The following is a 21,827-nucleotide window of genomic DNA, read 5'->3' as shown; positions in this document are numbered from 1 at the left end:
TTGACAGAGCTAGTAGCTTGTCTACCTTTCTCTAAACTGATAACTGTTCTTTTTTTTTTTTTTTTTTTTTAACACAGTGCACTAAATCCCACATACTGATTTAACGACTTTGTCCATGTGGCAAAAAGGACACTGGGGCTTGGTACAAAGTTGAATGAAAACTATAACCTCTGCTTAAGCCTAATGTGAATATGGTGGAGAAAGCCACCTGACTAGAAATGAGGGTGTATTAGCTGAACATTGTGATAGAGAAATGCACCAAGCAAAGCAGAAAATAAATAATGTTTCTTGTTGCCAAGGGAGAAGTGATGTTTTGGCTTTACAAATAATGTCTACAATAATATTCCCAACTGTACTTTGCAAATCTGATTAGCAAAATCATTGCAGTAAACAACATTCCTATATCCTCACATGCTATGTCAGACACATCTGTGTCATCCTTGATTTTCTCTTCTGTCTTCTCCCATATCTAAAACCTCAGCATGTTTTGGCAGCCTTCCCTGCAAACCATGCCCTGAGTCCATTTCTCTACCTCTCCACTGTTTTCTCTAGCTGAAGCTACTGTAATTTCCCAAATGATTTTTTCCAAGTGTTCTAATTGGACCACCAGTTTCCACTCTCGCTTTGGAAAGTTAATTTTCCACATAATAGTCAATGTTTAAAATAATCACTTTCTGGCATACAGTACCCCAAGGACTTCTGATTGCACTAGAAATAAAATCCAGTCTTCTCTCTGTGGCCCCCAAATCTGGCCCTTGACCCTTCCCCGCCTGGGCTGACACCACCCTCCACCCAGCTCACCATGATTCAGTCATGCTCGCACTCCCTCCTCAGCACATGCCAAGGGCTCCTTTTTTAATGGACTCAAGGCCTCTGTACATGGTCTTAACTCAGCCTGGGCTGCTCCTCTAGGATGCTCCTAGGACTCCATCTTATGCAGCTCTCCGCCCTATGTGCTGCTCCAGAGAAGCTTTCCATGACAATGCTTTGAAAGTGCACATCCACTCCCTAGGCCCTCTCTTTTTTCATACTGGTTTATTTATTACTGTATGACATAATCTGGTTTCATTTTAACAAATAACAATAATCATAATCTATATTGTAGCACATAAGAACCTGTTTTCAAAACTTTTTTTTTTAACCAATGCCCTATTTAGAAAGATCAGGTTTAGTCTCCTCTTCAACACAAATTCTTTGGAAATACATAAAAAAAGAGTAACACATGGGGGAAAGGAATGTTATTTCTGATCTTTTTATTTTATTTATTTATTTATTTTTGTTTCTGATCATGTAACTTCCAAGTTTTTCTGACATAGTGAAAAGGGACATAGGGGATAGAGTATCAGGCTGTGAAGTCAATAAAGCACAGGTGCTGGGTGGAAATCCTGGAGGCATTATTTCTAACTATGCGTCTTTGGGATCCATTTTTCAACATATCTGAGCCCTATCTTCTATAAAATATTTCTCTACAATTTCTTCTTTTTCTTTGTTTCTTTCTTTTTTTTAAATGAATTTAGTAGAGAGTCTACAGGGTCTCACTGCACAGATTCCTAGTGATCCTCCTGTTTTCAGCCTCCCAAGTACTGGGATTACAGGCGTACACCACCATGTCCAGTCTCAAACACTATTTCAGCATGCCCCAGAGGTAGAGTTGGCATGGCTTGTGGTGCCAGGGATTGAATGCTGGTTTAGTCCACTGAGTTATCTGGCTGGCCCTACAGTTTCTTCATTTTGAAGGAAATCCTTCATGTAATGTACTGGGCATAAATGCCTAATGTATGTTTGTTCTTAATATTCTTGATTAACAGGCTCCTTACCTGTGTGATGGGTTTGCTCCTTCCTATTTATAATGGCAGGCTCAATTGTATAATAAAAAGGAAAGAGATTTTAAAAGAATAGAAACCTAAACACATCAACTATGAGGCCTTAAATCATTATATCAGCTCTTGATGAAAAGCTTTCTTACATGGTTTTTTTTTTCATTCTTTCAACAAATATTTATTAAAATACTTCTATTTACCTGGTACTGTGCGAGGTGCAGAGGACTGTTTGTTATCACTGAAAACTCTAAAAAGTTTGCCACTGTTAGTATAGACAGTATAGCACCCTAGCAATGGTGATACAAAAGAAAGAGTTCTTCAGAATAGAATCGTGGACCACGCTGGATTTCATAGAGAAGTCACTTGATGTTGTGTGGGTAGGAAGCAACGGGATTGGCAGAGCCAACTTCATGGTAAAGGTGATATATTTGAAGATGCTAAACTAAACTAAGACCTATTACATATCATTTATCCCAACAGGAATAAAGAGCATTTCAGAAAGAGGGAACCGTACATATTAAACAACAACAACAACAACAAAACATTATGGACAAAAGAAGAGTACTTCTAAAGTTTGGCATACAAGACTGGCCTTAAAAAGTACGTGATGATATTCCATGCACTATTAGGTCACTTAGGAAATTAATGTGAAATTCATGTTTTCTTAAAGTAGTTTCATAATAGGGTGAAGAATTAGAACTTCTGTCTCTAATGAGGCTTGTTATTTCCATCTCACTGTGATGTGAACTATGCTTCTACAACTGCAAAATCAGAGGTTATTTGGATAATTTAAAACTTCTTTCTGGACACTGCATGCTAAATTACATAGTATTGATTAATGAACTAATTGTTCAGTCTTTCACTTCATTCTGCCTCTGTACACAATTTAAGTGGGAGAGAAACAAGAAATAGATTCCTTTGTTATTTATATTCACCTAAATCCACATTCCATTCCTGTTGAGATTAGCCATTAGATTTCTAATTAGTTTTCCAAAATGGATTCATGGGTTTATTTCTTACACAAGTGGAAAAAGCATGGATACCAAATATAGAAATCATTAAATTTTGAAGCTTTGTGTGTCAGCCACATATCTTTCCATTCTGAGCCTGTGATGTCAAAACCAGAAATTAAAAATTACTTACCATCATTTCTCAGTATTAGTGGTGTAGGTGGCCCCAGAACCTTGTGATTTGTTACAGTATTGGTGACCACACAAGTATAGTTGCCAACATCTGATTTTTCTACTTTGGCTATGTATAGATTCCCAGTCTCTTGAGAAACGAAGCGGCGATTATCTTGATAGGAGGGGTATTCATTGAAGATCCAGGCATAGCTCAACTCTGAAAGTAAAAGGAATAGTCAGTATAAATCCATTTTTTTGGTAATGGAATGCTATTATGTTCAGAAAAGAAATGGTCAATTTAGAAATTCACACTGTTCCCCAAGATCTCTTCTCAGCTTGTAAAATATAAATAGGAAGTAATCATAGTTCTCTGTAATATTTTACTAGTAAATCCCACTGTCAGTCAATAAGATTTTATTTCTAGAGAACCAAGAGGCACATAATAATTGGTTTAAGGAATTCCAAATTCTTTAAATCAAAGCACCAAGCATTTATAGTTTGCTAAGCCTGTATCAAGAATTATGTAACACATGCTAAACTAATACTCAAATTATAGACCCAGGGAGTCTATAATCTTGATACAGTAATGCTGGAAGCCACTCTGGAAATTATCTAGTCCACTTTTTCACTTCACACATAACCATTCTAATGCATTGTAATGCCACATACCTGCAGAGTACTTTGTGATTTCTGATGCATTTGATAGTTGTCCATTAACTGAGAAACCTTGGCCCACAGGAGCAAACTCTTACACCCCATCAGAGACATGGTCACAGACACGGTGGAAGTCCCAGTGTCTTCCACTATTAACCTTAATTTGATTGTCTTTTTCATTATGAGCTTAAACACTTTCCCATCATTTTGGTGAGAGGTAGTTTAACACTGTGCAAGTACTCTTAAGTACATCTCCTATGACAGTTGATTGAGTCCACCAACATCCACCAGTATTTTAAAAACTAGTTAAAAATTACTTCATGCATATGTCAGGAAATATTAAATAGTGGTCAAAGAGCCACATTTTTGTAAATATTTGTTCAACCCCAAATGCTACTGTATAAATCTAATGAGTATTCATAACCAAACATGTTCTTTTGACAGTTAACTTCCTTATCCCAAGGAAATCAAACTTCAGCCCTGGAAAATCAAACTTCTATGATTCTCTATCACATGAAGTCCAGATTGTTCCAAAGCTGAAAAGTTATATACCAATAAGTGGCCCTAATTAGCCAATGTTTTATCTTCAAAAATTTCTTCACTGAAGAAAAGGAAAGGAGCAGCAAGATGCAAGGGAGCCTCTGGTCTCAGAACTAGTTATCTAAGTTACAATACCTGCCCTTTAATGTGATTGTGTGCTAAGTTTAATGCAGAAAGTGTCCTTGGAAAATGGCAGAAAGGCCATGTGAGTGTTCTAAGGAGAACACCAACCGCTCTCAAGGCATGCTTGCTGCTGAATCTTTCAGTGGGTCCTAACTGTGATGGACCCCAATAATTTAATGTGCAACAGGAAATAGGCTTGCCTTGATAATCTGCATACAAAGGAGGGGCCATGCAGATTGCTTTCCTTTTATTCCTGTATTATCACATTTTCCATGAGCATTATTTGGAAGACATATAATTATGTTTATATGAGAATAATTAATCTTGTTATTTATGCATGTGCACATAATTAGAAGTAACTCCACACTGATGTCAAGAGTCTACTCAGTGTAAATAAACAAGTGCGTTGCAGCAAGCTACTTACTTCTTCAAGAAGCTAAAATCTGGGAAATGAAAAGTCCCTATACTGGGTCATGACGAAGCGTAATTACGCACGGCAGCCATTCCACAGGAACGAGAGATGGGAACAAGCAACGATGTATTACTCCTTATTGGCATGTGAATTGCAGGCAAGCCTGGTAATCTCCTAGAACCTTAGTTTTCTCATATGAGCAATGAGGAGAATGTCACCTCTCCCCTAATTAGCTATAAGAGAGTTTTAAGTATAAATTATCATCTCTAAAGTCACCAGGTAGAAGTTAGAAAGCAATTTACCAGCACAATATTAATCAACCTACACCTCTCCACAGAGATTTGTAATCAAATACACAAAACTGCTATTTTTTTTCCCTGAGGTTATTTTTCAAAACTGATGTAGTGACTAGTAGCTGTGAGAATTTCTGGATTCTATATTAAAAGCCTTGTTTAGTGACTAAAAAATGAATATTCAAGGGGGAGCAAAAGGTATTTTCTTTATTATTTTTCTAAGCAAAAGGATCACTTCTAGAATAACAGAAGACCAAAGTTCAAAGCTATGATACATAAGTGAAGCCATTTAAACTCTTGTGCTTTCACCTTCTTAGTATATAGAATGGTGAACATTTTAAATATGATGCAGATACATAGTGAGAATCTATTCATGGCAGGCAATCACTGAAAGCTACAATCAGTTCATGTGCTCTTTGATCTATTTAAAATAAGTAAGTTCCATTGGTTTTATGGTTTTTTTTTTTTTTTTTTAATTTCAGTGACTTGGTGCTTGAGTGGGAGACACAGACAAACCTAAGTGCAACTGAAGTATTTCCTAAATCATAGCCCTTGAATAGCAGTTCTGTGTGACTATCCCAACTTCTTCCAAATCCAAAGGGTTCCATGATTTTTGAGAAGCACTGGATTAAACAGAGTCAAATATATTTTACATTTTTTTCTGTCCAGACTGGCAAGGAATTTTAACATGTGACTATGCCTGAAATTCTTTAGAGCATTGAGTCACTGAAAAATAACAACTGCCTTCCCCCTTCAACTGTACACACCCCCACACACGCACACACACACACGCGCACGCACACACACACACACACACACACACACATTTTCTGCATTCCTTGGTAGCCCACAAATCCTACTTTAAAAAACCTTGAACCAATAAAATTACTTCAAATACCATAAAGATAATACAAAGACATTTTAAATCATTATTTAGTTTTTAACATTATTAACATTAGACAATAATATAAAACAACAAAATAAATTATGAACTGTTCTTTCACAAGGTTAGATATAAGGATTTTGAAAGAATTTGCTATGAAGTAATATGTTTGAACAGGTGCAGTTAATCACATTCAAACACTACATAGTGCATCTGTGAATTGAGGCCTCACATTATTTCATTAACATGTGCACTTTTTATATTTTTATGAACTAGATCAGAAAATAAATTTACTGAAAAACAAATAAAAATCAAAGACATAGAACAATTAGAGTGGTAAGCAGAAATAAGAAGTAAAGTCACAGGAGAGTCACATCATACCAGGTCCTCTTAAAACAATTTGCAGAGTGGCCTCAGGTGCCTGACTGGTTATTGAAGCCACAGGGATCAAGCCATTGAGTAATCATACTTGGTCAAGTTGTCGTATGTAATTTAGGTGGACAAATTGCCTACCTCTTCTAAGATCAATCTTTTCCTCTGGCTTTATTAAAGATTTCCATGAAGTCTAACAGAGGTTGTGAATACACATCAGAGGGAAGAACTTATTTTCAAATTAAATCCAACAAAGTGAAAGAATTTTTAAAAAATGAACAATTAAAGTTGGAATACGGTTTCCAGATTATAATAATGATGTCCTAACAATTTTTCATATGGTGAAAAAAAGAGAAGCCATAGTTGTGAAAAAGTGTGCTGCAGAGATTGTGCTAAGGATTTAACTGGCATCATCACTTCAGCATCTGACTCTTGTAAATATTGTTTGGTCCCAAAGGGCAAAGGGCAGCACAAATTCTCAGCTGATAAAACTGGTAAATTCATGTTGTACAAAATGCTGAAACCTGCAACAGGAGAAATCTCTAACCAAGATATTAACTTAGTTTTCTTTAGAGCAAAAGTCATCATCTGCTATACTATTTTTATCTGTGTATAGGTCCAAGGCATCTAGGGAGCAGTGGGAGGAATACCATGCAATAGTGGTCCAGCGGCTGAGCAGGTAAAATGTAAAGCTACAGTGTTATCAGCACAGCACTAGGCCTTGCTCTTCATTAGAAGATATGAAAATTCTGAGGCCAGGAGAGGTGAGGCTGGAGCACTAAAAAGTGGCAGAGCAGACAATGACTGACCACGTCTGACTAAGCTTGCATTCCAGTGCTTTCCGGGGAACAGAGAGCTCTTGACATTTGAAAGTAAAGAGCAATATTGTTAGACTTCTCAACAGACAATAGAGATTTCCCTGAAGAGACAAAATCTATTTTTATCAGAGCAAAACATTAATCCATTGGGTTATGTGAAATGCTATCAACATTCTGAAAAATAAGCCAAGTAAATAAAACAAAATAAATTCTCATGCGCTGCAATGAACAAAAAAATGTATCCCACTCAGTTTGATTTCCTCAGAGACTGCCATGCAATATTTATACTTACTCAAACTTGACAGATTTCTTTTGATAAGTTTTCACACACTAATTGCTCTAGAAGTGACAGACAGTTTCTGTCCCATTGGCAATTTGTAACAACTGAGTAAACAGATATTTGGAATGCGGTATATTAAATAGATTGTGAAACTTCTGATGCTCATTTGAAAAATACTGAGACTAGTTATAATGTGATACTAATTAAGGCTGATGGACATAGCAGTGCTTTTGTGATTTGTAGCATCCAGAGATATGGGAAATTAACTCTAAAACTTCATTTTTTTTCAATAGGTTCTTTCTTCAGTATCTTTGGGCCAACAGTAAAGGAAATTTGCTATTATTTTTAAAAGAGGACACCAATCAAGCAGTTTTCAAATGTGAGTGCTCGGAAACAAACTCATCGAAAACACAAATGTGTTTTCTGGATAGGTACTCTTAACCTTCCTTGACACCAATTTCTTTTGGAGTCATACTCTACTTCAGTACATTGAGTTTTTTTCCCAATGGTAGCAAAGACATCACTTTTTAAAGATGCTTTTCTTAAATCCCCACAGTTTTCAAATATGAAACGATCCCTAGTCCGAGTCATTTGATTTTATAAGTCAGGAACCAGATGTCTTGAGAATTGCTTGACTGGATCATGATTGCCCACTTGGCAGAGGCAGAAATGGGACTGTGGTAGAGCTTCAGTGCTGGGGAGAGCTGGGCAGTGAAGGTGCATGCTGAATCCTAGTGTAACCCACTTCTCTGGGATCTTGTGCTAGGGAAGCAAAGAACAGGCCAGAAGAGCCAGTGGTGGGGAGCAGACCGGAGTGTGTGCTTTATTAGAAAGGACAGAGAAAAGCCCTCTTGAGATGGGGGGGGGGGGAGGACACAAAGGAAGCCACAGAATCTAACCGTTGACATAAGCGCTTTGGGTGGAGGATGTGTGAAAGCGACCTCGGCCAGTGGCTGCTGGCCACTACTTTGCCAGCCTTCCCCTCTCCAGCAGATTCTAGCTGTTCTTTGTCAGTTGCTGCTTCAGTTTTTCTGGAGGATGATCTCTACCTTACCTTTGATTTACTTAGCTTATTTACTTTATTTAGGCTTTTGCCCTTTGACCCTTTGTTTTCCAGTCTCATTGGCTACTTGGGAAACTGAGGCAGGAGGATCACAAATTACAGGTCAGCATGGATGATTTAGTGAGACTGTCTCAAAATAAAAGTCAAAAAGGGCTAGGTGGGGGTAGCTCGGTGGAAGAGCCCTGAATAGCACTCACAAGACACTGATTTCAACCCTAGTGATAGCACATCTGCACGTACACACACACACACACACACACACACACGCACGCATGCACACATGCACACACACACACGTGCACACACACACACACAACTGGTTGTTTTAGAAAGCCATATGTTCTTCTAAGAATCTCTTTTGGAGCTGAAAGAGGTCAGTTTTCTTTGTCTATAAATTGAAGGAATAGGATTAGATCTCTCACTGTCTTAAAATTTCTAAATTCTACATGGACTTTTTAAAGTTCAACACCTTCACTTGACAAATAAGAAAAGTGAGATCAAAGAAAGCCAGTAACATGCTAAAATCACGTGGGTTCTTATTGATAGGGTTGAGAACTAGAAAACACACACACACACACACACACACACATCACACATATATAGACACACATTACTTGCTTAGGCCATTTAAGCTGTACTGTGCTTTGTAGAAAGAAGATATCAAAGTTACTCATCCTCAGACCTGGATGCAACTAATTTTGGTTTTGACAAACTATTTTAACAGTAAGAGAAAGCCTTAGTTTTAGCTGTTTTTATCAATACCCGTCCTGTTTTAGTATAGTGATTGTGAGGCTGAATTTAAACTGAGACATGTTTCTAAGGATGCAAATTTGAAAATGTCTGTTAAGTGATTCTGTGAATGAAATGGGTAGCATGGATGCACACATCAGGTCAGGTGTTAGTCAAGTATTTACCAACCAGTGCAAAGTTGCCGAAGTTGGCCCAGGAATGCAGAGCATCACCGGTCAGGGCTGGGAAGGGGTAGGGAGATGGGCAGACGGATGCAAGTCAATTAGAAGTTTGCCTCTAGAAAAAAAAAGATGGTGTGACACCTGCATTTGTGCCAGCGAACATGGACTGGTTCTTGGCTTCAATATTTAGCAGTGGGAAGGTAATTTCCATTCATGTTTTTCATCTGAAAATTAGGATAAAAAGCATACCTTTCTGTCTAAACCAAGATTTGCACGGCATTATATACCATATATTAATGTAAACTTTTAAAGATTCTTCTGTTATTTTTAATGCTCTAATAAAAATTATCTTCTTGGGAATGGAGTGATTCATATATTTTTTATCCTTCTCTGACCTTCATGAAAGAAAATATAAATTTTGAGCAACCTAAAGAGTTCTAAATAAAGAAGTAAAAAAGAAAGAGCTTGACCAAGAAACTTAAGGACAAAATAGCAGTAGTGATTATGAATTATTAACAGTAGCAAGAGTTCAGTGGTGTATTGTATGAAATAATTTTGAGTTGGCTGATGAAGAAAACAACCAGCAGGCTTTTGGCTTTTCAGAAAGAAGCCTCTGAGTCACCTGTCCAATTACACTAAGATACTAAATAGTAAAGTAATATGCCACTTGTCATCCATTGAACAATGCTTTGGGAAACAGCAGTGAGTGTATATGGGGAGGGTCCTAGATAACTGGAAATACACAAGAGCAGAGAGAAGAAAGATAGTGTACCTTTATTAATTAAAAGACAGACTAATGGATACTTAACACCTATAATGACAGCAATGATCCTTTGTAGCTTGGGTCACTTTAATCCTGACTGTAGCTAACAGGACCCTATTATGAATGCACTGTAACCCAGAACATTTAATTTAAATAGGTCCCAGCATTAAGCAGGACCATCCAGAGTCCCAGACACTGTTTTTATTATTTAGTAGTTCTGGATAGAGCAGAGATCACATGTACCTGTCCCTTGGGCCATGAGTTGCCATCCCTACACTCCCATTGCTAACATTCATAATTGACTTTGTCACACACAGGTTCAGAATTGTTTTCAATATTTTTTGTGCTTCAGGCAATTATCTCTAAAGAATCTGCGTTGGCACCAAAAGTGAAAAATTTTCACCATCTTCACAGTGCAGGTAGAACATCCTTAATCTGAAAATGCAAATTTTAGAATGGTCCAAATTAGCAAAAAATTTTGACATGACGCTGTAAAGAGAATTTCCTTATTATGAAACATCCTGTCATGCATACTTATTTTAAATATTGTATAATATTGCCTGTGGACTATGTGGATGAGGAATATATGAAATATAAATGGAGTTCATGTTTAGATTTTAGTACTTATATCGGGACATCTCATTATGTACATGCAAATGTTCTAAAGTTTGGGGGAATTCAGACTCTGAAATACTGGTCCCAAGTATTTTGGATAAAAAGTATGTAACATATATTAATTTCAAAGGAATAAAACGGTCATCATATAGTACAAGGAGATAAGGCCTGATGCTTAAGCCCACCTACCCTGGTAGGGAGCATTTTCAAAGGTGAGCCTCCTAAGAGCTATTCCTTACAGTCAGTGATAGTTTTGTTATGTGCTGTTTGCTCATTCAGTTGTAGCAGTGAAGATATGCGAAGGGGGATAGGGAAAGAGGCATTTTCTAGTGTGTACGGTGCCTTAATATTGCTCTCGAATCGGCCTTACAATTTTCCTGATTTATATTAATTGTTGTCTTGTCCTTGAATTATTGAATAACTTAGGCAGTTTGGTAGGAATAAGATTTTCTCTAAAAAAATCATGGGCAAAAGTTAAGTATGGCTTGAAAATAATTTAGCCCATTGAATTGATGGCAGATCAGATATTAGTATATAGCAGAAGAGGATATAAGATGCATACAAATTTTAAAGTAAATGGAAAGAATTCGAGTACATCTTGCACTTGTAGCTGATTGCCTTAGGATATGCTCCAGGATTCCTAGCGGTAGCTTCTGACCTCCTTCACTCTTAGAAATACATCCAGGAAAAGGCTTAAGAAACATTGCTTCAGCTTAAGGGCCAGAAAACTCTGCGTCCTCCAAGGGAAGGTGTATATTTTTCAATCAGAAAAACATCCTTTTTGCTCACATGCTCCAGCTCTTGACTGGAGGAAGGAAAGTGACAGCACAAAGCAGAAGTGGCTTTGACAAGTGTGTGTGTGCGTGCGCATTTCACAGTTTCTGCATGTTGTTTTAAAAACAGTAAACATTAAGGTGACACTTGAGTACTGAGCTGGCACTGAGGCCCAAGTGCAGTTCTCGGGCATCAGTCCTCTGGAGCAAGCTGGTGGAGCAGCACGAGGTCCCTGTATTAAGTTGTTCTCAGGCTTGAATGGGCTCCAGAATCATCAGAAGGGCTTTTTCTGGGCCCCACCTCAGAGTTTCTGGTTCTAGATAAGAAAAATTTGCATTTCTATTAAGCTGTCAGGTGACAATGATGCTCATGGTCTGAGACCCCACTTTGAGAAACTTTTTTTTTTTTTTTTTTTTTTTTTGAGATTTGAATATTGCTGAAATCATGTTAGCACTTTGTAACAATGAATGGTTGTTTCTGCTCAGTGTGGCCAAACAATAAAGTCATGGCAGACAGAGGCAGCTTTAGTGGACTCTGACAGACAGATGGGAACACTGGTCATGGGTGATGAAGGATATTTCTTTCAATTATTTATTAAAAATTGGGAATTTTAAGAAATTAAAGGCATTGCTATTAACAGTTCACACAGCCAAAATTCATTTAGGACTACTAGTCTCTTGAAGCATGCATATTTTTTATACTTAAGTGCAAAATACTTCAGATATTATTGAGACTGCATGTCTATCCTGGGTGTCAGTGTTACCTGCCCTAAGGTGGCGCAGCCTGGGTAGAAAGTAAGGGACAGAGTGAGGGCTGCTGCCATGGCTTGTTGCTTGCTGTTCTGCTCCTTGCTCGTCGCCTTGCTTTCTTCTGCCTGCTGTGCACTGTTTCTGCTCAGCAATGTCACTCTGTCTGGGAGCCAGACAACTATGAAACGAGAGCTCAACAAGCTGTGAGTTACCATAAATCTTTCCTCCTTGAACTTTGGGTACTGGGCATTTGGTCTCAGCAATGAGAAAAGTAAATAAGACAGCCCTACATTTTTGCAATTTGTTCTTCATCAAAAAATTTTCTTTTAAGAAAGTTTTATATTGCTAATTAGAGCTGCTTAAAGCAAAATGGAAAAATAGTTACTGATTCCCTCAGGAGGTTTGGGCTTTTGGTTTCCCTACCGAGACTTGTGTCAGGCTGATGCATATTTTTCCCAGAATGTCCTGCTAACTTTTGCTGATCTCAATTACTGCTTTTGCAAAGAGCCATATTTCAGTCCTCAAAAAATGTCCGGTTTCTCTTCCACCGTATATCTCAGCTGGCCATATCCTAGCTCCTCAAAACACTCCTCAAAACACTATATTCACACTCTTATTTGTTATCTGTAATAATTTTAGAAGTAAGTAAAAGAGGTTAATTCAACTGAGGAGACTGGTAAAGGGAGAGACAGGAGAGCCAACTAAAGCTATTTAAAAACCAAAAAGAAGACTAGTGGAGTTGGGCTTAGAATTAAAATAAACATCTCTTGAGAATGTGGTGGGGATGGTTTTCTTACACTAGAAACCACTCTAGTTGTAATCTGTGCATTCTAAGGGCTTAGGGAGATCTCCAGTCACAGGTGTTCTGTGGATGATTATTGTGACTGATAAATCAGGGCTTCTGCAGACAGGGTCTGAGATAAGAACTGGGACACCCTTGTGAGGTATTGCATAGCACAGCACCTAACTCCACAGCTGGCACTTAGAGATGCTCATAATTTCGTGGAACTAGGTGAAGAAATATGTGCTGAAAGATTGAAATGTGCCCATTAGTTGTCAAACCAGCATTTAGAAGTGTTTCATAGGACTACACAAATCACAGCGAACAGACTTTGTGGGTTTGTGGCTGCATAACCAAAATCTATCTTATTAGATTAAGCTCAGCAACATCTGGATAGAAAGAATTACTGAACATGGGAACTCAAAAATAATGAATAATGAACTCAAAAATAATGAATAATTTTGAATAAGTGGTAGAAATGTTAATTAAACTATGATTATTTGCATTTTTAAAAAAAGCTTCAAGCAGTAATGTGACTAACTGAGCAAGCTTTCAAATAATATAATCCACTCCCACACAGGTCACCGACACACAGCCTTTTAACATATTATTAGACAATTCAATACCCTTCTCCATTAAAGCTGTGATCTGAAGTTCAGGAATTGACATTTAATCTGAGCATAAATTAATCCTTAGTCAAATTTTCTATGAAAATACCAGTTTTCACTATAACCCAGTAGGTACCCTTCCCCTGCCTCTTACTAATGTTGCAGTGACATCAGTTAGTACAAGCATTTAGTCTGGTTGTCTATTAAAAATGTGACTGTCTTTTCCAAGCAAAAGGATTTTTTTGCTCTTTTTAAAATTTTGCCTCTTTAAATTAAAAGAGATATTTATGAATTGTAATAATAGGTTCTGTCTTTAGAACATACAGGTCCAGATGAAAGACTTATCAACATTGAATCTGACTTGGATATTTGGCTCACCCCCAAAGACCTTTTTCTTCTTCCAGTCGTCGTTTCTCAGACTCCCTGGGGGATGGGGATGAGTTGTGAGGAAGACCCATCATATTACATCATCACTTAAAAGAGTTATTGATCTGGTACGTACCATATGACTTAACATATCCAACCACAGATAGTCATATTTCAAGCTGAGCAAAAGATCTTTCACCCCTCTGACTTCAAGACTCCAGAATCTGAGGACAGGTGCCCTATGCCCATGTCTACTGTGTTACTGACCAGCTGATCTAACAGGGCAAAGCTATCTTTTGGCCTCTGAAGCTGGAGGTATGGATACAGGAGTTCAGGAAAATGAGCTTGGAAGGAATCATTCAGCATTCTTGGCCTGCATGGAACCTGCTCTTTTTGTTTTCATGTGTTTGTTTGTTTTTTAGTACTGGGGATTGAACTCAAGATCTTTGCACTAAGCTACCTCCCATCTTTCTCCCTTACTTCCCTCTTTCCCTTCATCTCTCCATTTTTTCTCTCCTCTTTCTTCCTTCTGCTCTAGTTCCTCCCACCTCTCTTTCTCTCTGTCTCTCTCCTTATCTCTTTCTCTTTCTTTAAAAAGGTCTCATAAAGTTGCCCTCCTGGATTTAAACTTTTGATCCTTCTGCTGCAGTCTTCCAGAATTTTCGAATAAAAGATGTGCACTACCACACTGAGCAGAAATTGATTTATTTTATATTTTCTTTTCTTTTTTTTTAGTTCAGCACCATTTATTTGTGATGTCAGCTGTGATCATAGGTGCTGTGAGTCAACCTGTACTCAAAGCATAACATGCTCTTCCAGTCCTCTTGTCCAACACAGAAGAGTCTTCCAGGTGGCACACCAACAGAACAAGGGAATCTGATGATGCCAGCTTCTGTGATAGTGCCATCCAGAGAGGGTGAGGGTCATGGCACATTCGACCATGACTTCCAGAGGTTTTGAAAAAGGAGCCTTTGGAGGCCCTGGCTGCCTGGCATTTTGATGCTGTTGGTGTGAGTTTTACATACCATAATGGTGTTGGGAGGTAGGTTAAGTATGTGCTGAAGTGTGTCTTGGAGTCAGGCTGTGGTTGCTTGGTCACTGGCAGTCTTATTCCATATGGAAATAATGTCCTCCTGGAAGAGGACAGAGACCACAGCCCTGAAGATCTCCTCGCCAACCACGAACTGTTCCTTCAGCAAGGCCAGAATGAGATTCTCCCAGCACTGGCAGGTCAAGCCATTCTGCAGCTGAATGATCCACGTGCCACCATTTTTATTTGCATCATCCTCCCACATGGGTTTAATTCCTTCTTTGAAGAGATGGAAGTCACTGTGTTCTGTCAGGTCCTCAGGATGTGCCATGTGGCTATAAAACCTTCAGAACTGGCAAAGGTGCCAATCTGCTTGATGTTCTGTTTGTAGCTCTGTGAGCTGGTGGGACAGCCTGGGCTTCTCCTGGAGTACCGGAAAGTGTAGTTGTACCGCAAGGGATGTTCTGCTGGTCCCGGGACAGCAACCTTACTCTTGCTGCTGCTCTGACTCTTGTCTCTTTCTGTTTTTTCCTTCGCAGCATCTTTCTGTGTGTTATTTTCTTCAATCTGGTCATGGTCTCCACTGTCCTCATCTTTCAAAGAGTTGAGTTTGCTGTTCATCCTCTCGCCACCACTGTCATCACTGCCTCACAGAGAAACTTCTGTTCTGCTGGGTCTTGATTTATTTTTTAAATTAATAAATCTCTTCATTCCCAGCTATCAGGAGGCTGAGACAGGAGGATTGTTATGAGTTTGAGACCAGCCTGTACTACAAAATGAGCTTAAGGCCAGCATAGCGAGACCCTATCTCAAAAAGACAAAAAATTAAAAATCAAAACAAATCCATTCTTAGTATCCTAGTGGATACTATGTTTTCTCCTCTGAACATTATAGCAATTGAAAGTATCTTGACCAATATAAACCTGTGCCATTACAAATTTTCCTTAGAAATGTCTCATATCCCTCCCCCTTATTAATGGCCTCTTTTTACTACTACTTGTAATTTTCCTTGGGATCTCCTTTGACAAATACTTGCATGCTGATCTCTTCTCTTCCTTCTTGCACTTAAAATTGTCCTTTGTTAAGAACTGGTTGTTAGAAATAGTAGATATTTACCAATGACTCTTACTACTCATTGCAGGCAATAAAACAAAATTGTAAGAAAAGTGTCAGTCTCAATAAAATGTTTCAAGAAGAATGACATCTAATAATTATAACTTTGAAACACGTGAGTAAATCATTTGAGGTTTGTTTTAAAATAAGTATCTTTACTTCAGGTGTGTTAAGAGATCGTCTATAAGTCGTTGGCTCTTGGCCTATTTGGTCCTGAAACATCGCTTCACCACTACTCTGTGAGAGTGCAAAGTTTATTATGTTCCCTAAAACTCAATTTTCTCATCTGAGAAATAGAGATAATGTTGCTTAATACTTTACAGATTGGTTCAGAAGGTCAATGCAGTGCTGTAAGCAAGAGTTAGTAGTAACTAGCACAATGTCCAGCACAAACTAGCACTCAGTGAGCACCAATATTTACTACTGAAAAGGCAAATATGAATAGAATCTTTCTATAACTTAGATATTCATAAAATTTGTTCTAAAGAGAATTATAAATAATCTACTTATGTGATAGGTCAGATTTAAAATTAGCAAAGCAGGGCCAGCAAGATAGCTCATTGGGACTAAGCGCCTGCTTAGGCAAGCACAGGGCCCAGGGTTTCATCTCTAGTACTACATGCCATGTGGGCCCCACTCTCCCCCCCCACTAAGCTGGTAACCCAGTCTGGGTATAGTGGTGGGTGCCTGTAATCCCAGTGCTGGGGAGGCTGAAAACAGCAGGATCCCTATGAGTTTGAGCTGCATAGTGAGACCCTGCACAAAATACAAAAAATAAAATAATTTAAAAAATGTAAAATAAAATAAGTCTATATTGCTATCGTATAGTATAGTGCCTTGTTTTACTAAAATTATTATCATTTATGTTCATTTATTTGATTATCTCTAGTAGGTAATAATATCTATTTTCCAGAAAGTAAAAATGGAGGACAGAGTGAAAAGTGACTCGTTAAAACTTAATATTAAATAAATCTGGGCTAGAAAATTAAAACTTTCGACCACAGGCATAAAACACATTTTCTTAATGAAATGAAGCAACAAAAATCCTGACTTAAAATTAACTTGCTCTCTTACTTTCTAGAAACTAAGAGCGAGGAGAAACTGGCGATGCAGTTGAAGTGTAGCCGATAACAAATACTGCATTTAGGAAAGGGCAACAAAGCCGCGCCTAGATCTCACGCATTACAGAATGTAGCTGGAAAGTACTGTAGGAGGAAAACGTGCCCATACTTCGCTTGGTCAGGAGCAGGAAGAGGTGCTCAGAGGCTCACTAAGTGCTACTCGTTCCTGTCTTCTCTTACCTCTTCTGCTACTGATTTCCTTTAGTAAGTGAGCAGGGCAAAACTAAAACCCATGCTTCACCTACTCTTTGTTCATACCAATGGTACAAAAGACAATAGGGCAACAGACTTCCCACCCAGCCGTGGTCCTGACCAATCACTTAATCACTCTAAGCCTTGTATGTCTCACACATAAAGAAGGGGTAACTAACCCTCACTTTATAGGCTTCTGGACCAGATTGAAACTCTTTACTGCAGACATAATTTGCAAACAATAAAATGCCAAGTGAAGGTGAGAATTCATTATGGGACAGGGATGGAAAGCCAATTTCACCTGAGCCCACAGCAGCCTTCCCTAATTGCTATGGGCTGTCTAGGATGCCGTGTTCGGGTATTGAGGATGGACGCAGACTCCGAAGGAAAAGGAGTTATAAATGATCTGTGATGACTAGAATGGGACCAAAAATTGGTGTTGCTAGATGTGTGAAAAACATTTGTGGTGCTGCTTCTGCATAAGTGAGTAGTGGTGAAGACAAGCAAGGGAGAGCCTGGAATGGCAGTGTTTATGATTACAGGCATAATTTCAACCTCTCTGTTACTATAAAATGTAAAATCCTATAAAATGATATTATTTTACCAAATTCACTATATTGCCATTAAGACAGAATTAAATAGTATGTCAAAAGAGCTCCAGAAACTGCAAAGAAGCATCCAGGAGAGATTGATTAAAAATACCATGGAATTAAAAAAAAATCACACGTGCAATCATATCTTACCAGTATTTGCTTTGGGCAGGTTAACAGTTAATTATCCTTTATAATAATGGTAAAATAATATAAAACTGATGTCCCTAACTGAATGTTAGTAAAGAAACATTTTACTCACATTCAATTTCTAGCTTGTGTCTGTCACTTTAAATTAGCTAACAGTTTGACAGATGTTCAGTCACTGACACAGCTTATCTTCCCCACTCAGCTTCTTTCCTACTCAATTGCTAGCATTTCCAGTTGCCATAGTAACTGTAAACACTAATGATTATTCCAACATACCAAGGAGATTTACTCACTTTGTTAAAAGTTCCCTAAGGGAAAAAGAATCTATCAATCTCTGGCAAGATGGAAAATATTATGTGATTGAATCTCCCTCGGTATTATATTTATTATGGCTAAATATCCAAACCTATTTCTATAATTTTGCATAGCTAATGATTTTTTTTCCCTACTGACTAACAAAAGGAGTTGTTGGGAATTGAGAAGAATCACTTTTCTCCCATATAAGGGGAAGAATTCATCCAGAAGTGAGAAAAGAAATGACTTGAAAGGAATTTTGAGAGCAACCATGGGAAGACATAGCACTGAATATTCTTTTACATGATTTGGGTGCAAGCTCTCTTTTCTACTTAAAGTTTCAGAGGTCGCAAGAGAAAACTTGGAATAATGGTTGTCTATTCTAGCCACATGTGTCACCTTAAACTGTCCACATGCAAGGGTTGCCTAACATGTGAAAAGCCCTGTGTCCAATCTCCTGTACTGAAGAGAGAGAGAAAGAGAGAGAGAGAGAGAGAGAGAGAGAGAGAGAGAGAGAGAGAGAGAGAGACAGAGAGAGAGAATCATTAATTATATTTTCTCAAAAGAGTCTATTCTTTTAACAAGAGTCTATTGTTTAAGAGAAACTGCAAATAAATGGAAAGAAAGTAATACTTTCTGCAGATATTTCAAGCTACTGGACCATAGGATAGATCTGAAAAACAGGTGTATTCTGTTTATTGTGCTCCTGTATAAATTTTTAGAAAGTGACTGCTAACACTCAAAAACAGACACATTTCACATTAATCTCCCCATTTACGGTGTCTGAAGGAAATCTTGCAAGAAGAGGCAGTACTGAGTGTCTTTTCCTTCAAGGCAATAGACTGGCCTGAGACAAGCCGCAGTAGGCTGCTTAGCAGGGGCCTGTGGTTTCCACCTGAGGCGTGTCACCTATTTTATTTACATTCTGACTTCAGGGCCACAAGATACAACAACTTGTGAGTTTCTTTGGAACCACTTCTAAATATTACATTTATTTCTTTCTCAGTATTATTTAGGCTTTGTTTGTTTTGTACTTTGTGCAGGATCTCACTATGCAGCTCGGACGTGTGGTGACCCTCCTGTTTTCAGCCTCCCTAGTGCTGGGTTCACAGGCACGCACCACCATGCCTAGACTTGGTCTCAGTGCACCTGGGGGCGGGGCTGGCACGACAGGTGGTGCCAGGATCTAACCTGGGTCCCTAGTCCTCTCAGCTATCTTGCTGGCTCTAATTTCTTTTTAGAAACAAAATAAGGTTTAAAAAAACAGCATTAGAAATGACACAAGATTTCACTAAACAAAGTAATAGGAATTCAACAATGGTTGCTGTATTACATGATGCTTTCTTCAAATTGTTTACATTAACATATATAAATGTGCAAAGTTTTTTTTATTTTTATTTATTTGAGAGAGAGAGAGAGAGAGAGAGAGAGAGAGAGAGAGAGAGAGGGGTGTGTGTGTGTGTGGCCAGCTCAGCCCACCAGGGGGCAGGGCTGGCTGGCATGTGGCGCTGGGGGACTGAACCGTGATCCCTGATGCCTTGCCAAGCTTGTTCCAAGTAGGTGCCCCAGACCACTGAGCCATCTCCCCAGCCCCCTTTTTTTTTATTTTTACAAAGTTTGTTTAAAGAAAAAACAAAACAATGATAAAGTTATAAAAACAAGAAATTCAAAGAAGAAAAACAATCTGAGTAAAAAGAAAAAAGTTAAGAATTAACTGCTCCTTTCAAAAGACCAGTAAATTATCCAAAATATTTTGCATATATACTTAAGTAGAAGTCAGTGTGCTCTCCGTTGCTCTACAGAGCCTCCTTATTTATCTAAATTGTCTGTTTCCCTTCTTTCATTTGTCCTTTTCCTCATCCCAGTTTTTCCTTCCCATTGAACAATTTCTTTCTCATTCACAGTATCTGTTGTACCTTTTAGATTTTAATTACTCTTTCAGGTTGTCACACTAGTCAGTTATATGGTTGCACATTATTTATTTAGTCTGATTTATTTCACTTGCCAATACAGGCTCTAGCTATATGCATTTACCTACAGAAGCCTCAAATTTATCTTTTTAATAGCTGAATAATATTCCATTGTGTAAAAATACCATATTTTTATCCATTTCTTAGTTGATGGTTATTTGGTTTGTTTTCAAGACATAGCTATGGCAAACTGTGCTGCTATAAACATGAACACACATACATCACTGTGGTATGATTTCAGATCTTTTGGGAAAGTATGTAGGAGAGGAATAGCTGGCTTGCATGGGACCTCCAATCCTAGCGTTTTGAAGAATCTCAATACTGATTTCCATAATGGCTGTACCACCCTGCATTCCCACCAACAGGGGACAAGGGTTTCTTTTTTCCCACAGCCTCTTGAGCATCTGTTATCAGTTAACTTCTTGATGATGGACATTCTTACTGGCATAAGCTAGTATCTCAGTGTTGTTTTAATTTGGTCATTCAAGACACATATTACATTTAAAAAGCACCTTCTCACTTTCATCAATCTTGATCATTTTGTGTGCTTTGATCTTGTGTAAAAGAGGGAGCAGCTTTATCTGTGCTGAACTTTGGAAGACAAGTGCTGGACAAGTACTGCTTTTTTGCCCCTACTGCTTGCTTTCCTTCTGGAAAGCAAGAGCCTGAGAAAGCCACAAAACTCTTGCCTTTTTTAAGTGGTTAAGTTTTTTTCTTCTTCTTTCCCACAAAAACATTGTGGCAAAGCATACATAAAAATTACCATTTTCACTATCTGTGCAGTTTGCTGGCTTTAAGTGCATTCACACCGTTGTGAACTAATAATCCCACCATTATCTATTGTCAGAAATTTTTGAACTCTAAACCTAACACTCTCTGTCTATTATGTCTGCGCTTAGTTGCTCATTCAACAGATACCTAGACCAGGTATGCCCAGTACCTTCCAGGCGTTCTTCTGGGTACAAGGAACAAGGCAGGGTATATATAATGGGGCTATAGTTCTAGGAGAAGTGTCTGTATTTCTTCTCAAGATTCCAGGATATGAAGTCTTATAATTTATGGTATACAACTCTTGAAATAAGACTTTGGAGATGGGATCTTGAACTTTAAACATCTGTCATAAGAAGATGAAAATTAATCTTTTGTCTTTGGTACCCAGTTTCTTTCCCTCCTACCCCACACCTAGCAACCTCACTTGGAGCTTTCCAAGACTCCACTTCTTTTCTTTTCTTTTCTTTCTTTCTTTCTTTCTTTCTTTCTTTCTTTCTTTCTTTCTTTCTTTCTTTCCTTCTTTCTTTCACTTGGAGCTTTCTAAGACTCCACTTCTTTTCCTTTCTTTCTTTCTTTCTTTCTTTCTTTCTTTCTTTCTTTCTTTCTTTCTTTCTTTCTTTCTTTCTTTCTTTCTTTCTTTCTTTCTT

General features: G+C 38.1%; 1 protein-coding gene and 1 pseudogene across 3 annotated transcripts in view; both read right to left on the bottom strand.

Annotated features, from left to right (window-relative positions):
* Positions 1-21,827, bottom strand: part of Cntn4 (contactin 4) — a 1,063,047-nt gene that overhangs the window by 240,358 nt on the left and 800,862 nt on the right. For all 3 annotated transcript variants that reach the window (XM_023713310.1, XM_004629525.1, XM_023713311.1), the window contains one exon: positions 2,964-3,161. In XM_023713310.1, the coding sequence (XP_023569078.1) occupies positions 2,964-3,161 (198 nt within the window). The remainder of the gene's footprint in view (positions 1-2,963; positions 3,162-21,827) is intronic.
* Positions 14,873-15,600, bottom strand: LOC105741958 (annotated as a pseudogene).

The sequence above is a fragment of the Octodon degus genome, unplaced genomic scaffold (assembly GCF_000260255.1).
Source record: "Octodon degus isolate 3935 unplaced genomic scaffold, OctDeg1.0 scaffold00030, whole genome shotgun sequence".
Taxonomy (NCBI): domain Eukaryota; kingdom Metazoa; phylum Chordata; class Mammalia; order Rodentia; family Octodontidae; genus Octodon; species Octodon degus.
The sequence above is the reverse complement of the archived record's forward strand: the minus strand, read 5'-3'. Positions and strand labels throughout refer to the sequence as shown.